General features: G+C 39.8%; 2 protein-coding genes across 2 annotated transcripts; both read left to right on the top strand.

The window, feature by feature from the left end:
* The first annotated feature begins 7,496 nt into the window (after nt 1-7,496).
* On the top strand, nt 7,497-10,499 carry LOC134286993 (uncharacterized protein K02A2.6-like). Its single transcript, XM_062848711.1, has 4 exons — nt 7,497-7,501; nt 7,709-9,427; nt 9,585-10,152; nt 10,482-10,499. The coding sequence occupies exons 1-4, from the start codon at nt 7,497-7,499 to the stop codon at nt 10,497-10,499; spliced, it is 2,310 nt and encodes a 769-aa protein (XP_062704695.1).
* A 153-nt stretch (nt 10,500-10,652) lies between these two features.
* Nucleotides 10,653-14,328, top strand: LOC134287532 (uncharacterized protein K02A2.6-like). Its single transcript, XM_062849440.1, has 2 exons — nt 10,653-12,031; nt 12,090-14,328. Exon 1 carries the CDS (start codon nt 10,687-10,689, stop codon nt 11,863-11,865), a length of 1,179 nt encoding a protein of 392 aa, XP_062705424.1. The 5' UTR covers nt 10,653-10,686; the 3' UTR covers nt 11,866-12,031; nt 12,090-14,328.
* Nucleotides 14,329-17,197: the final 2,869 nt, after the last annotated feature.

The following is a 17,197-nucleotide window of genomic DNA, read 5'->3' as shown; positions in this document are numbered from 1 at the left end:
AGTTAACACGAAGTTACTATCTACAAAACGCTGATTAGACCGGTCGTCCTCTGTGGACACAAAACGTGGACCCTGTGGCATCTATTGATTTACAAACAAACATTTGTACAAGTGTAGCACATGAGGGACGAGACGGAAAATGGGATCGCGGTAGGAGAGCAGAAGAGTTGTAGTGTACGACACGAGCGGACGTGCCGCATGAGACGAGATTGAAATAAAGTTATATAGTTTGTGAGTTATACGGTGAAGTATTGATAATAATCTGACTGAAAGAGTTCCGTTTCCACATTGGCAACGAGGATAAAAATGTAAGTAGCAAAATGTATCCAAAATCTTATATTTCGTTCGAAACCAAATGGCTGGCATCATTCGCAATTTGCATCGGCGTCGAATGGAAAAAAAACATGGCGGGCTGTGCATAGGGAACTGTGCCCCGATCGGGAGTGTGAGAGAGGAGAAGATTGCTTTGTTGCGTTTCGGTTCCGGGTCGGTCTCCACGGGTGTTCGAGTGTGGTGGTGTATTGCAGTTTTTTTTGTGTTTCCGAAAGGTGAGAAGTGACGAATTGGAAGTTAAAAGTTGAGGTGATCAAGGGCGTAGCCAGCTTTTTGTCCAGGGGGGGGCAAGCACCCTTACACTGAAAACCACTTTGCAGTAACAAGGAGTTCAAATAGTTCATCATTAAAAATAAAAAATAAAAGTGAAGTTTGAAATATGGGTGATTAACAGGAATGGTTCAATGGAAGAATCATATATGATTATAATCCTGAGGAATTCCTCAAGAAATTGCTTCAGGAATTTCTTGACAAATGCCATCATGAATTTGAATTTATCCAGCAGTTTCTCCAGAAATTTCTTTAATATTTTCCCAGGTCATTTTAATGTAGATATTCCAGAAGAAATTACCTCCGGAAAACTTGCAGTAATTCCGTTGGGAATACCTTCAGAAATTTCTTCAACAATTCCTCCAGAAGCTTTATTACGAATTTCACCATGCATTCTTTTGAGAATTTCCCCAGTAATTCTTTACAAATATCATTCTCAATTCCACCAGAAATCCGTTTGAGAAGCTCCATACTTTAAGAATTTCTCCGGGAATTCTTTCAAAAATTCCAATCAAACTAAGATTCCTTTCCTTGAGGAATACCCTAAGAAATTTTTGGAGAAATTTCTTCGAAAAATCCTGTAATGAATTCCTTCGGAATTACGGGAAAAAAATCTTGGAAAATTTCTAAAGGAATTCCTTCGGAAATTCCTGGAGGAATATCTTTGGAAGTTGCTAGAGGAATGCATTCGGAAATTTTTAAAGGAATCAATTAAAAAATAATTTCAGGAATGTATTTCGAAAATACATGAGGAATTCCACCTGAAATTCCTTGACAAATTCTTCAGAAATTTCTTGAGGAATTCCTTCATTTCAAAAGCTCCTTGAGAAATTCCATAAGACATTCCTTCGAGAGTTCTTCTACGATTTCCTTTAGAAGATTCTTCGGGAATTCCTTGAGGAATTTCTTTGAAATAGATTTAGAATATTCCTTGAGGAACTCCTTCGGAGTTTTCGTGAGGAATTCTTCCGAAAATTCCTTGAGGAATGCCTTCAAAAATTCTTGGAGGAATTCATCCGGAAATTTCTGTGAGAATTCCTTCCCAAATTCCTGAAGCAATTCATTCGAAAATATTGAAAAAAAAATCACTAAAAGTCTCTTGAGATATCCCTTCTGAAATTCCATAAGGAATTTCTTTAAAAATTTTTCAAAACTTCCTTGAAAACATATTTCGGAAATTCCTGAAGAAATGCTTTTTGTGTCTTTTTATTTCCTAGAGGAACTCATTCGGAAATTCTTTGAAGAGCTCCTTTAAAAATGCCTTGATAAAGAAAATTCGGAAATTGTTAAAGGAGTTCGTTTGGAATTTTTTTTGACATATGTCTGAAATGTCTTATGGAATACCTTCGGAAATTTTGTGAGAAAATGTTTAATAAGTTCGTTGAGGATTTTTTTTCGTTTTTTTTTATAAATCTTTACGAAATTCCTCAAGGAATTCCAGCGAAAGATCCTTGAGAAGTTTCTTCGGAAATTCCTCAAGAAATTTCTTCAAAAATGTATTGCGAAACTCCTACGAAAACTTGAGAAACTTCTTCAAACATTCCTTCAGAAACACGTTTGGGGATTATGTGAGAAAATCCTAAGGAAATTTTTTGAGGACAACCGTCAAAAATTTTTGGAGGAATTCATTCGGAAATTTTTGGAGGTATTTCAAAGCAAATCCATAAGAAATTTCTTTGGAAATTCCGGGAGGGGGTTCTTTGGAAATTTGTAGAGGAATTCCTTCGGAAATTCAGGAGAAAATCCTTTGAAAATTTCAGGAGAAATTCTTTTGAAAATTCCTGGAGGAAATCCTACGGAAATTCCTGGACAAGCTCCTCCGGAAACTCATGGAGAAATTCTTCGGGAAAATCCTGGAGGAATTCCCTCGGAAATTCTTGGAGGAATTCCTTCGAGAAATCGTGGAAGATTTCCTTCGGGAATTTCTGGAGGAATTTCTTCGGAAATTCCTGGAGTAATTTCTTCGGAAATACCTGGAGAAATTCATTCCTGAAATTTCTGGAGGAATTCCTTCGGTTATTCATGGAGAAATTCCTTCAGAAAATCCTTGAGCGATTCCTTGGCAAAAGTCCTGGAGGAATTCCTTCTGAAATTTATGGAGGAACTCCTTCGGAAATTCGTGAAGGAATTTTTGTAGAAATTCTTTCGAAAATTCCTGGTGGAATTCCTTCGGACATTCATGAAAGAATTCCTTCGGAAATTCCGGCAGGAACTCCTTTGAAAATTCCAGGTGAAATTCCTTTGAAAATCCCTGGAGGAATTCCACCGGAAATTACTGCAGGAATTCCCTCTGAAATTTCAGGAGGAATTCCTTCGGAAATTGCTGGAAGATTTCCTTCGGAAATTGCTGAAGGAATTCCTTCGGAAATTGCTGAAGGAATTTCTTCGAAAATTCCTGGAGGATCTCCTTCGGAAATTCCTGGAGGATCTCCTCCGCAAATTTCTGAAGAAATTCATCCGGAAATTCATGGAGGAATTTCTCTTTCTTTCTTCTTCATGGATGAATTCTTTCGCAAAATTCCCGGAGGAATTCCTTCGGAAATTCATGGAGAAATTCCTTCGGTATTTCCTGGAGGAATTCCTCCGGAAATTCCTCGAGGAATTTCCTCGGAAATTCGTGGAGAATTCCGTCGGAAAATTTCTGGGGGAATTCCTTTGGAAATTCATGTAAGAATTCCTTCGGAAAATTCTTTAGAAATTCCTTCGCAAAATTCCTGGAGGAATTCATTCGGAAATTCATGGAGGATTTCCTTCGAACATTTATGGAGGAATTCCTTCGGAAATTCCAGGAGGACATCCTTTAAAAATTCCAAGAGGAATTCCTTTGAAAATTCCTAGAAGAATTTCTTCGGAAATTCTTGGAGGAATTCCTCCGGAAATTCCTCGAGGAATTTCTTCGGAAATTCGTAGAGGAATCCCGTCGGAAAATCTTTGGAGGAATTCCTTCGGAAATTCATGGAGGGATTTCTTCGGATATTCATGAAGGAATTCCTTCAGAAATTCCAGGAGGAAATTCTTTGAAAATTCCAAGAGTAATTCCCTTGAAAATTCCTGGAAGAATTCCTTTGGAAATCCCTGGTGGAATTCCTCCGGAAATTCCTAGAGTAATTCCTCCAGAAATTTGTGGAGGAATTTTTCCGAAATTTCCTGGAGGAATTTCTCCGGAAGTTCCTGGAGGATTTCCCTCCGAAATTCCTGGAGGAATTGCCACGGAAATTCCTGAAGGAATTCTCTCGGAAATACATGGAGGAATTCATTCGAAAATCCTGAAGGAATTCCTTCGCATAATTCCTGGTGGAATTACATCGGAAATTCATGGAGAAATTCCTTTGGAAATTTCTAAAGGAATTTCTCCAGGAATTGCCGACAGAATTTCTCCTGGAATTTCTGAAGGAATTCCTCCTGGAATTTCCAAAAAAAAATCCTTCAGGAATTTCCAAAAGAGTTTCTCCAGGAATTTCCGAAGGAATTTCCAAAGGAATTCCTCCAGGAATTTCCAATGGAATCCCTCCGGGAATTTTTATGAAATTTCTCCAAAAATTTCCGAAGGAATTCCTCCAGGAATTTCCGAAATAATTGCTCCACGAATTTCAGAAGGAATGCATCTAAGAGATTCCGGAGGGATTTCTCCAGGAATCTCCGAAGAAATTCCGAAAGATTTCCTGCAGGAATTTCCATGAATCTTCAAACGAATTCGTCCAGCAATTTCCGAAGGAATTCCTCCCGGAATTTCCGAAAGAATTCCTCCAGGAATTTTTGAAGGAATTCCTAACGGAATTTGTAAAGAAATTCCTCCATGAATTTTCGAGAAAATTCCTCTTGGAATTTCCAAAAATAAAATCCAAAAAGACTTTCCAAAAAAAATTCTCCAGGAATTTCCTAAGGAATACCCCCAGGAATTTCCTAAGGAATTCTTCCAGTAATTTCCGAAGAAATTATTCCAGCAATTTCCGAAGCAATTCCTCCTAGAATTTCCAAAGCAATTCGTCCAGTAGTTTCCGAAGGAATTCCTCCAGGAATCATAAAAAGCATTCCTCTAAGAAATTTAGAATGATTTTTTTCTAGGAATGTCCTAAGGAATTCATCCAAGGATTTTTTCAGGAATTTCTCTATAGATTTCTGAAAGAATTCCTCCAGAAATGTCCGGAGGTATTAATCCAAAATTTTTCGAGGGAACTTCCCAAAGAATTTCCGAAGGAATTCTTTCAGGAATTTCCGATCGAATTCCTTCAGGAATTTCCGAAAGAATTCCTTCCAGGAATTTGCGAAGGGATTCCTCCAAGAATTCTGAAATTTTTTAAGGAATTCCTCCAGGATTTTTTGAAGGAATTGCTTCAGGAATTTCCGAAGCAATTCCTCCCGGAATTTCCGAAGCAATTCCTCCCGGAATTTCCGAAAGAATTCCTCCTGAAATTTCCGAAAGTATTCATCTAAGATTTTTCGAAAATTCCGAACGAAGTTCTTCACGAATTTCCTATGGAATTTCTCCAGAAATTTCAGAAGGAATTCTTCAGGATTTTGCGAAGGGATTCCTCCAAGAATTTTGGAAGGAATTCCTCCAGGAATTTCCAATGGAATTCCTCCAGCAACTTCCGATGGAATTCCTTCAAGAATTTCCGAAAGAATTCCTCCAGGAATTCCTAAAGGATTTTCTCCTGGAATTTCCGAATGAATTCCTCCGGGAATCTCCAAAGGAATTCGTCCAGCAATTTCCGAAGGAATTCCTCCCGAAATTTCTGAAAGAATTCCTCCAGGAATTTTTAAAGGAATTCCCAATGGAATTTCCGAAGGAATTCCACCCGGAATTTCCGAAAGAATTCCTTCAGGATTTTCCGAAGGAATTCTACTAGGAATTTCCGACGGTAATGCTCCAGGAATTTCCAAAAAAATCTAAAAAGAATTTCCGAAAAAACTCCTCTAGGAATTTCTGAAGGAATTCCTCCAGGAATTTCCAAAAGAATTCGTCCAGCAATTTCCGAAGGAATTCGTCCAGTAATTGCCGAAGAAATTATTGCAGGAATTTCCGAAGGAATTCCTCCTGGAATTGCCAATGAAATTCGTCCAGCAATTTCCGAAGGGATTCCTTCCGGAATTTCCGAAAGAATTCCTCCAGGAATTCCTAAAGGAATTCCTCTTGGAATTCCAAAGGAATTCCTCCAGGAATTCCGCTAGGAATTTCCGAAGCAATTCTTGCAAGAATTTCCAAAAAAATCCAAAAAGTATTTCCGAAAAAATCCTCCACGACTTTCCGAAGGAATTCCTCCAGGACTTTCGGAAGGAATTCCTCCAGGAATTTTCAATGACATTCGTCCAGCAATTTCCGAAGGAATTCCTCCAGGAATTTCCAAAAGCATTCCTCCAGGAAGTTTGGAATTATTTTGTCCAGGAATTTCGTAAGGAATTCACCTAAGGATTTCCTCACGAATTTCTCTATGGATTTCTGAAAGAATTCCTCCAGGAATCTCCGAAGGTATTCATCCAAGATTTTCCCAAGGAACTGCCCAAGGAATTTCCGAAGGAATTGCTCCAGGAATTTCCGAAGGAATTCCTTCAGGAATTTCCGATGGTATTCTTCCAGGAATTTGCGAAGGGATTTCTCCAGGAATTTTGGATGGAATTCCTTCAGGAATTTCTAAAGGAATTCCTTCAGGTATTTTCGAAGGAATACCCTCAGGAATTTTCGAAGGTTTTCCTCCAAGAATTTCTGAAGGAATTCCTGCATTCATTAAAAAAATACGAGGATGCAGGAGAATTTTATTTTTACTAGTCAAAAACAGCTCTGATCATCTAAGTTTTTCGGTTAAGTTAGAATATAGTTGATCGGTCAGGGGGGGGGCCACGGCCCCCCCCTGCCCCCCCCTGGCTACGCCCTTGGAGGTGATAACGATAGTTTTGCCTGGGTGATAACGGGAACGAAGCCGTATTTTTTTTGCCGCGTTTACAATTAGCGTTTTGAGATGGGGATTTCTTGGCTGCAAGTGTGACGATGGTTGTATCCAAGCAAGTGTATACAGAAGCAGCGGTACGAGCGGTGGTAGCTGGTGACGGCTCGAAAGGCAGTGGGTACACGAGTGAGCATCGGCGGCGCAAGGTAGGTTAACAAAAAGTACATAGGTGCACTGAAATAAAGTTGAATATGCATTTCAAGATTTTTCTTTTATTTGGGCCAAATTTGTGATCGTTGTGATTTGAGTGGTGGCTGAAAGAAGTGACTGTATACCTGAAGCATTTTGTCACCATTGCCATGATTATGCGGGTTCTCAAAATTACGGACGTGATATAAGATGAATTAGTCGTAGGAAAGCGGGTTCGCTTATTATGAAATTGATTGCCAGAAATACTTGGAAAGTGAAATAGTTCCTTCGAATTAGGAAAGATGAAAATAAGTGCTGGCGGGTTCGCCATAGGAAAGATTGCGGTATCACTATCAATTAAATCGTTGTTGGCGAGTTTACCGAGAATAGTCAGCGGGATCGCTCAGACATAAAAGGTTGGCGGATTCGCCGAGAAATAGATAGCGGGTTCGCTCAGATATAAAAAGTTTAGGGATCCCCAAGAAAAATATTGCGGTATCGCTAAAAGCGTTGTTGGCGGGTTCGCCGAGAAATAGTCAGCGGGATCGCTAAGACATGAAAGATTGGCGGATTCGCCGGAAATAGATAGCGGGATCGCTCAGATTTAAAAAGTTTATGGGTTCACCGATAGCGGAATTGCTAAGACCTTAAAGTTGGCGGGTTCGTCAAGGATAAGATAGAAGAATCAAAGCAATCGATAGTTAGCGGGTTCGCCCAAAAAGAATATTTAAGTCAAAAGCTGACGGGATCGTCATGGATAAGCGGATTCGCTGCTATAAAATAATGTTTTACTTAACCAGCTTATTTAGTTAATAAGGAATGACGTGACTGATTAAAGAAAAACATAAATCACAAAATTACCTTTCAATTACTTGTTTTAAATTAATCAAACTCTACATAACATTCAACAACATCAGAAATTATCTGTCATGAATAATGTGAATGTTGCAAGCATTTGTTGTTTCGATTATTTAAAAGTATTTCAGCATAAGTCATTCACATTTTATTTATTTTAATTTGTTTTGGAACAGGGCTGGCAACGATAGCCGAATTAAACCGTTCCAGTCTTCTATCGAATCGTCACAACTTCCTTTGGCTTGGTCGAGATGGAAAAGAGACTTGGAGTCTTATTTCGAATCGGAAAAGATCGAATCTCAGTACGATAAAAGATCGAAGTTGCTTTATTTGGGCGGCTCCGATTTGAGGGACATTTACGATAATTTACCAGATACGGCAAATGTACCCCACGTGGTGAAAGACCCACCGTATTACGAAGTTGCCATAGCTAAACTCGATGCTCATTTCGAACCATTTCGCCGGCGGACTTACGAACGCCACCAATTCAGACAGATATCGCAGAATCCATCAGAGCGTTTCTCGGATTTCTTGTTGAGACTTCGAGCTCAAGTCAAACGCTGTGAATACGATAGTCCGGATGGGATGATTCTGGACCAAATCGTTGAGAGGTGTGCGTCCAGTAAGTTGAAACAGAAAATGTTGAAGCGAGATATGACTTTGGAGGAGGTCGAAGCATTGGGCACAAGTCTTGAGGAAAGCGAGAAGAAGCTAAGAGAGTTCGGAGGGAGAAGCGAAGTTCAGAAAGTAAACAGCTGGGGATCTGGTAAAGTACAGCCGAGAAGAAGCCAGGTGGCTAATCGTTGGGGTCAGACGACGCAGAATAGAGTTGGGGAGGCCACGAAGATGAACAGCAGTGCTCCTTTTCAGCGGAGCGGATTCCGTTCTGATCCCGTCTGCTTTGCCTGTGGACGACGAGGGCATGTAAAAGGAGCGGAGATCTGTCCGGCCAGGCAAGCAGCATGTATGAGATGCAGGAATATCGGACATTTTGCCAGACAGTGTCAGAAACGCCCGAATTCCGGACCAGTACCTGGAGTTCCAGCCAAACGTGTAAGGTTGATTGAAGGACATAGTCAGGAAGACAAGAAGGACGAATTCATTTTTTATGCGATGGGCAACAATACCTTCAGGTTCGCGGTTGGTGGCGTTGAAATTCCAATGACAATCGATTCAGGAGCTGCTGCCAACATCGTGGATAAGGAGACTTGGAAGGAGATGAAAGAGGCAGGCATCAAGGTATGGGACATGACTACTCAAATTGACAAACACTTCACCTGTTATGCGTCGGAATCACCAATGAAGATCCTGGGGAGTTTCATGTCTACCATCGAAGGTGGAGGTAAGCAAACGGTGGCAAAATTCTACGTAGCTGAAAAGGGCCAGCAATGTCTGCTTGGGGACGATACGGCAAAGCGTCTACAGGTTCTTAAGGTTGGGTTTGATATTGGTAGCATTTCGAACGAACCAGCCAAAGAGTTTCCCAAGTTCAAGGGCGTTGTAGTGGAAATTCCCATAGATCAGTCTGTTCAGCCTGTGCAACAGGCGTACCGCCGCGCCCCGTATGCACTTGAGGACAAAGTTGAGGAGAAACTAAGACTGTTGCTGGCGCAGGGGATTATAGAAAAAGTAAGAGGACCCTCTCCATGGGTCTCACCAATGGTCCCGGTGCTAAAAGAGTCAGGAGATGTGCGCTTATGTATTGATATGAGACGAGCTAACCAGGCAGTGTTGCGCGAAACACATCCACTACCTTTGGTGGATGAGCTGTTGGGATCTGTCAGCGGAGCGGTGGTTTTTTCCAAGATAGACATCAAAGATGCCTATCATCAGATTGAAATTTCTGAGCAATCACGGCCAATAACTACATTCGTGACGAAGAACGGACTTTACAGGTAAATACTGTTTAGATTGGTATAGTCTATAAGTTCGGTGACTTAAGCGCTAAGATATTTTGAAGTTTATCGTTTTAATTTGACTTGGAAGGAAATAAATAAAAGCAATAATTATCAATTTTTCATTACTATTCTATTATTATACATTTATGACTAGATTCAAGAGGCTCATGTTTGGGATCAGCTGTGCTCCGGAGATATTCCAGAAAACCATGGAGAACATTTTGGCAGGTTTGGAGGGGATCATTGTGTACCTAGATGACGTAGTTCTTTTTGGGGCAACGGAAAAAGAACACAATGAGAGACTTCAGGCACTACGCGAACGTCTGGATGAGTACGGAATACTCCTAAATCACGACAAGTGTGTTTACAACGTGGAAGAGGTTGTTGTGCTTGGCCACGTTTTGAATAAAAACGGGATAAGGCCAACAGAACATCGAATGGCAGCCATCAGGTGTTTCCGGGAGCCCAAAAATGTGTCCGAGCTAAGGAGCTTTTTAGGACTAGTAACATATGTTGGTCGTTTCATTCTGCACTTGGCAACCAAAACCGAACCACTAAGGCAATTACTTCGAGGTGGTGCGGTGTTTCGTTGGGAAGACAAGCATCGCGAAGCGTTCAAGGAAATCAAAGAAGCTATTTCGGATATTGGATACTTGGGGTTTTTCAACAAAGAAGATACAACTAAGCTGATAGCGGATGCCAGTCCAGATGGCTTGGGGGCGGTATTGTTACAAGAAAATTGCTCCGGGGAAACAAGGATTATTGCTTTTGCAAGCAAAGCTTTGACAGAACTTGAAAAGAAATATTTTCAAACGGAACGCGAAGCGCTTGCACTGGTCTGGGGGGTCGAAAAGTTTAGTCTTTACCTGCTAGGAAGACGGTTCCAGCTCATTACGGATTGCAAGGCATTAAAATTTCTTTTCAATCCGCGGTCTCGACCCTGTCCTCGTATTGAACGGTGGGTGCTCCGCCTACAGTCATACGATTACGAGATTATACATGAGCCCGGCTCTAGTAATCTAGCTGACACTTTATCTCGGCTATCACTAAGGTCACCGGAAGCATTTGACTTAGCGGGCGAAGCTTATGTACACCAATTGCTCGAGCACTCGGTCCCAGAAGCGGTAAGATTGGCAGATGTTATGGCGGCTTCTCGTGAAGACGCAGTCCTCCAAGAACTTTTCAATGCCCTGACCACAGACAATTGGGATGAAAAAGTTAAGGGATACAAGCAATTCAAATCAGAATTACACGTCATGGAGGATGTCGTCATGAGGGGAGATCGGCTAATAATTCCAGAGAAACTACAACATAGAGTAATTCAATGCGCTCACGATGGACATCCGGGAATGAGTGTCATGAAGAGAAGACTACGGCAAAAAGTCTGGTGGCCGAAAATCGATGAGCAAGTTGAGAAATGTGTGAAGGATTGCAACGCTTGTACGATAGTGTCAGCAACAGGACCCCCGGAACCGATGCTGCGATCAAGGATGCCAACAAGGGCATGGTCAGATGTGGCGATAGACTTTCTGGGACCGCTTCCAAGTGGTCACAACTTGTTGGTAATGGTCGATTACTTCAGCCGTTTCGCTGAGGTAATAGTGATGAAACAAATCACAGCGGACCTCACGATCAAGGCCCTTTTCGAAACATTTAGTCGTTTTGGCATCCCGGAAGTGATGCGGTCAGATAATGGTCCGCAATTCACCAGCGAATCCCTCAGGAAGTTTTGCAGGGAATATGGTATTGTGCAGCAGAAAACCACACCTTACTGGCCGCAAGCTAATGGGGAGGTTGAGAGGATGAATAACACAATCCTCAAGCGGCTCCGAATTAGTGAAGAGTTAAATTCATCTGACTGGAAGTGGGATTTGAGGAACTTCTTACTCATGTACAATTCAACGCCTCATTCAGTCACAGGCGTAGCACCATCGGCATTGATGTTTGGACGAATACTGAGGGACAAATTGCCTAGCGTACAAGAGTCAACGGATCTGCTGACAGAAAGTATTCGAGATCGTGATTGGGAGAAAAAGGTGACAACGGCAGAATCAGAAGATAAGAGACGACGCGCGAAGTCTAATGATTTGAAAGAAGGGGACATTGTGGTGACCAAGAGGATAGCAAAGGATAACAAACTTTCTAGCAATTTCGGCCATGAACAGTTCGAAATAGTCAAGCGGTCGGGTACGGATGCAGAGCTTAAATCTTTAGAAACAGGAAAGAAATACCACAGAAATGTAACACACCTGAAGCAAGTCAATAGAGGAGCAGAACCACACGAAGATGACACGTCATTTGAAGAGCTTTCAAGCGACATTACGGAATCGTTGGTGCCGTCAAACGAAGCAACAAGACTCCGCGAAAGGAGAGAACAAAAGCAACCCAGCTACTTGCGAGACTACGTCACAGCGATAGAATGCAACGATAAGTAAGGGGGGAGTGTGGCATCTATTGATTTACAAACAAACATTTGTACAAGTGTAGCACATGAGGGACGAGACGGAAAATGGGATCGCGGTAGGAGAGCAGAAGAGTTGTAGTGTACGACACGAGCGGACGTGCCGCATGAGACGAGATTGAAATAAAGTTATATAGTTTGTGAGTTATACGGTGAAGTATTGATAATAATCTGACTGAAAGAGTTCCGTTTCCACAGACCCTACGTGCAGAGGAGTATATTTCAACCTAGAGCCAATTCTACACTTCAAATGCAGTCGTAGATAAAGTTCCGAATAGCAACATTATCATCTGCATAGGCGACTTGAATTCGAAGAGTTTCGTGGCACAAATATTCGCTCTTTCCCCATTGACCAGTTCTCTCGTGATGGACATACTGAAAACCAAATTGACCACATCTGCATTAGAGGAAAATAAAGACGGATGCTTCTTGAAGTCCTGGATAAACGCTGTGCTGACATCGCTACTGACCATCACTTTCTTATCGGCGAGATCCGGCTACGCATTACTTCAATCCGCCTCTGTGGTTTCGTCTTGCGACTAGTGTCACCAAGCATTTTAATCGCATCGTGATGAAGAGCGCAGTTTCGATTCCTGCCGCAGCTGTCAGGAGAAGTTTTTTTTTGGCTGTGCCACTGAGCGTTGCAAGCTAGTCCTTTGTCTAGTGTCGTGCTTCCTTCAAAGAGCGAGTAGCTCACTAAAAGCATTGAACTGGATCCATTTGGAACTCTTGAAAATTTAGACATTGTATTGCTAATTTAGGCGATCCCTGGTATTATTGTATCCATTGTTTTACTTATAAGGATAAAAATAGAATCAAATTTACAAAATCGCCCATCGACGTTTTTGAAAATTTCTCCAGAAGTGTGGAGTATTTTTTTTTTTAAATAATGGTAATACTGATGATGGTTCTTGAGAAATTTCTTACGAAATTTCTGATTGATTTCCAGATTTTTGGAAAACTATCGCAGTATTTTCTGGAGATTTTAGAAAATCACTATCTGAGTATTTGTATCGGAATTTATGAATAATTGTATGAAAAGGAATAGCTAGAAAATACTCGGTAAACCTATCAATATCAGAATCCAGAAATAAAGAAATCTGTCAAAACTGATGGGCAATACTCCAATATTTTAAGTGAGCGGATCAAAGAAGACTTTTCTAAAAGTTGCTGCAGGAATTTTGACGGAAGTATATCCCTTTCGTGACGGACCATAAAAGAATGATTATCTCAAATTTTCTCTCATAAACTTAACGTCCTCTAGAATAAAACTTTCTTTACTTCGGCTACTTTATCCACCTATGCACTTTTTGGGGTCATATTAGGACAAGCACAATTGTGCTGGTCCGTCCTCAAGCCGGTCGATGTTCTCTAAGTAATTGCTAAACATTGCCTACTTTTAGGCGTTTTATGGTACGGAAGATCTTGCGGAAGATTTATTGTAATTATAATCACTGCAAAGTGTTAGTTTGTAGAAATTTAGACGCATAATTTTAAATCTAGGAACACGAGATCGGCTTAACAGGGTATTCAAATCATAGAAGTGAATAAGAAGAAGATAATAAGAACAGTAAATCCCTGTCCCAATCTAATTCATGATATCGATAATATGGAATAATATTATTCACCTAAGCATTCAAAGTTCTTTAAAAAAACTCGTACAAGCTGATATCGTGTTCCTTGAGTTGAAATTATTCGTCTAAGTTTATACAAACTAACACTTTGTAGTGATTTAACAGTTAAAATCAATCTTCTATACCATAAAACGCCTAAAAATAGGCAATTTCTGATGGAACTTGGACCGCCTTGGGGACGGAACAGCACAATTGTGCTGGTCTCACTTTGACCACCCAGAAATCTTGTGCTTTTCAACAAAGCACCACTTTTTCTTCGTCGTTTTGCAGAACTACTCTTTTTCTATCGATTTTTATCTCTGCATACCTGGTTTAAAAAAATATTTGCAAAAATACGACAGATAAAACTTTTTCAACTTCTAGGATGATTGTTTACATTTTGTTTAACTTATTGTGGCGTTTTTTTATAAACAATTCCAATCAAAGCTGAGGTTCAGAAATACAAGTTAGAGTAATAACTCGATCATAAAAAATATTTACATCACATATTTTGAGGAAAAAAACAAATGAAAAAAATGTGTAAAACCAATGCCGAAAAACAGCACGATTGTGCTGGTTCGTCACGAAAGGGATATGTAGATTTTTTTAGGTGTTTTCTGTCTGATATCTTAGAACTGAGTTTTTAGGCCGTGACTCGCCAACTAAGTCAACCAAATATATTATCGATGGATAGCTGAGTTAGTTGATAGTTGAATGAGCTAAAAAAATAAAATTATGACGTTAATGTAACAACAATTTTTGCTAGGGGTTTTCGACTGGAACTGGTTTGCTATGGAAATTCTGGCTTTCTCAGTCTAGGGAATCCAAACGATTAAATTTGCATTTCCCGACGTTTCGGCCTGGTTTATTTGGCCAATTATTGAACCTTGCCGTAAAGGGGCGCAATTTGGAGAATGGGTGGAACGGTTGGAGTTTTATTTCTCATTGAACAACGTTTCAGCTGATGCGGAAAGGGCATGTTTTATAACCCTCAGTAGCCCAGTTATATTTCATGAATTGAAACTCTTACTCCCTACAAGTAATTTGACCACTGTGTCCTATGAAGATATGGTAGCCAAACTTCGTACCCCGGCTCGATAAAACTGAATCCGATTTGATCCAAAGATTGAAATTTAACAATCGCATACAACAGCTGGATGAAACCGTTGAGGATTTCGTACTATCGGTGCAATTGCAGGCGGAATTCTGTTCCTTTGAAGGTTTTAAAGTGGTCGCGATAAGCGATTGTATTTTAGCAGGCATTCGCGAAAAATCGTTTCGTGAGCGGCTGCTTAATGAGGATAAACTCACACTTGAGAAGGCAGAAAAAAACATTCCTACGTGGGATATTGCGGGGAACAATGCTAGAAATTTGAGCAATAATGACAACGACCAACATGGCCGAATTGCATCCTTAACCCAACCATCTGCAAAGATTGGATCTAGGACAAATAATGGAGACAAAAACCAAATTATGCAGAGATGACGTGTAATTTCTGTGGAGTTAAAGGACATATTAAGCGAAAGTGCTTCAAAGAGTGTGTTTTGGGAGGCAAAGTGGAAGTGGCGCTTTTTTCATTCCGGTTGGCCACGTCGTCGTCGATTTGACTGTGCGCAGCGTCGTTTCTCGGGTGTAATCGGAGCGGTTGAGTGTTATTTCGGAGACGAAGCCAGTTAGTGGAAAATGTTGCAGTGGACACTTGGATGGATATTTATCGGTGAGCTCGTTCCATTTTATTTTTATAATAATAGTTAATGCTAATGTATAAAATTCATCATTATAATATAAAATTATGGTGTTTTGTTTGTACATTTACTTAACAAATACTGGAAAGTTCGCGACGTCATGTTTCGGCGTATGTTCCCAGAGCACTTTTTGTTGATAATAAATATTTTTATTTTTTTGCACTCACATAATAATTTGAATGGTTCGTTATCTTCGGTATCGACATTTGTAATATTTTAGTCAAAATGAATAAATGTTTTGATTCAAATAAAGGTTGCATGAATTACATCACTTACCAAAGTGAATCCTAATCATGTGACTCTCCCCCTCCTCACTAACAAAAACTCCTTCCCGTGACAGTCGTGGAGATGATCTCGGTCTCTAGTAGCAACGTTCGTCACACTACCATGCCTTTCCTTGCTCGATGACCGTAAGGACGTGACCGGCGCCGTTATTGACTTAAAAATCTAGACGAACATTTGAAAAGGGCCTATCTGCTTTTTGTAAATAAACATGTTTCTGTCTCTGTAGGGCCCATCTGCATCCACCCACGCACATCAACACCCTTATCAGAAAGAGTGTTCTTCAAGCTATCTGTTAAGGGTGTTGATGTGCGTGGGTGGATGCAGATAGGCCCTATAGAGACAGAAGCATGTTTGTTTACAAAAAGCAGATAGGCCCTTTTCAAATGTTCGTCTAGAAATGCTTTCAATTCTCGAAAATGCACATTGAGAGCGGTAGCTACTCCCAAGCTCCGTTTGTTGGTTCCTTGTGCAATTTCGATTGTTCTGGTCAATCACGGAGTAGCAACTACGAATTGTACGGTCATCTGTGCTCATGCTCATGCTCATGAATGAGCTAAAAAAACAAAATCGGTGGAAAATTGACGAAGATATGATCATTTCAGTTTCGTGGGTATCCGGATACCCTGCCGGCATTCCACGTAATAAGAAAAATCAGGAGCCCCTCCCTCTGCCCATTCTCACTTTAAAATTCCGTTAACACCATTAATAGACATAGGGTGCCTGTACCAGCTATCGCACCACCTAAGAAAAACTATTTCTACAAAAATAAGAAGATGACCGACGAATGTAAACAATAAGTCAAATGATTGATTAGTTTTCATCAGAGCGTTCATGATTAACAAAAATTTTAATCATGATTAATCATTGGTGATTAAAATTCCAATTTTGGTGATTATTGATTATGATTAATGATTAATTTGATTTTTATTATGATTAAAGGTTATGATTAATGATTAAAATTGGTTTTATCTGTGATTAATGATTATGATTAATGATTAAAAACGGCTCATTGATTAAAAATCATGATTAATCATGATTAATCAATCACAAAAATGGAAATGATTAAAATATATTTATTGTTTAACATGTTTTTGAAGTTTCAAAAGTAAAAGGTAACTCTGTTCGGGCGATTTTTGTAAAAAGAATTAAATTATATTATTTGAAACAGCATTTGAACCAATTTAAATTGGATTATATATTTTATATGATGAATCATTTTTGGTGATGAATGATTAATGATTGGTTAATATTTTTTCTTATGATTATGATTACTGATTAATGATTAGATTGCAAAAACATTGTGATTAAGATTAATGATTAATGATTAAATGAGATTTTTTTGTGATTATGATTAATGATTTTGATTAATCTTAATCATTAATCATTAATCATGATTAAATTTATGATTAATCATTAACGCTCTGGTTTTCATACTTCACAGGAAAAATATTAAACCGGAGCCAAAACTACTTTTAGTATTTATTACGGCGTGTGCCAATGATAGGAACCCTGTACCAGTTATGGATACATTTGTTAATTTGGGTTCCACTTCGCAATATTTACATGCATTCCTTATGGGATTTGCCATAACTGGTACACTATGGCGAAATAGGGTGCAAGGAGGCCGAAAAGTTAAGGAAAATGATTTATTTCTACCATAGT

The sequence above is a fragment of the Aedes albopictus genome, chromosome 2 (genome assembly GCF_035046485.1).
Source record: "Aedes albopictus strain Foshan chromosome 2, AalbF5, whole genome shotgun sequence".
Classification (NCBI taxonomy): domain Eukaryota; kingdom Metazoa; phylum Arthropoda; class Insecta; order Diptera; family Culicidae; genus Aedes; species Aedes albopictus.
Note: the sequence above shows the minus strand (reverse complement) of the source record. Positions and strands in the feature narration are given on the sequence as shown.

Bases quoted from the DNA above. Each gene is read 5' to 3' on its own strand.
- LOC134287532 (XM_062849440.1), top strand. From the start codon at position 10,687: ATGGAGGATGTCGTCATGAGGGGAGATCGGCTAATAATTCCAGAGAAA.
- LOC134286993 (XM_062848711.1), top strand. The intron at 9,428-9,584 runs GTAAATACTGTT...ATTTATGACTAG, and splicing joins ACGAAGAACGGACTTTACAG to ATTCAAGAGGCTCATGTTTG.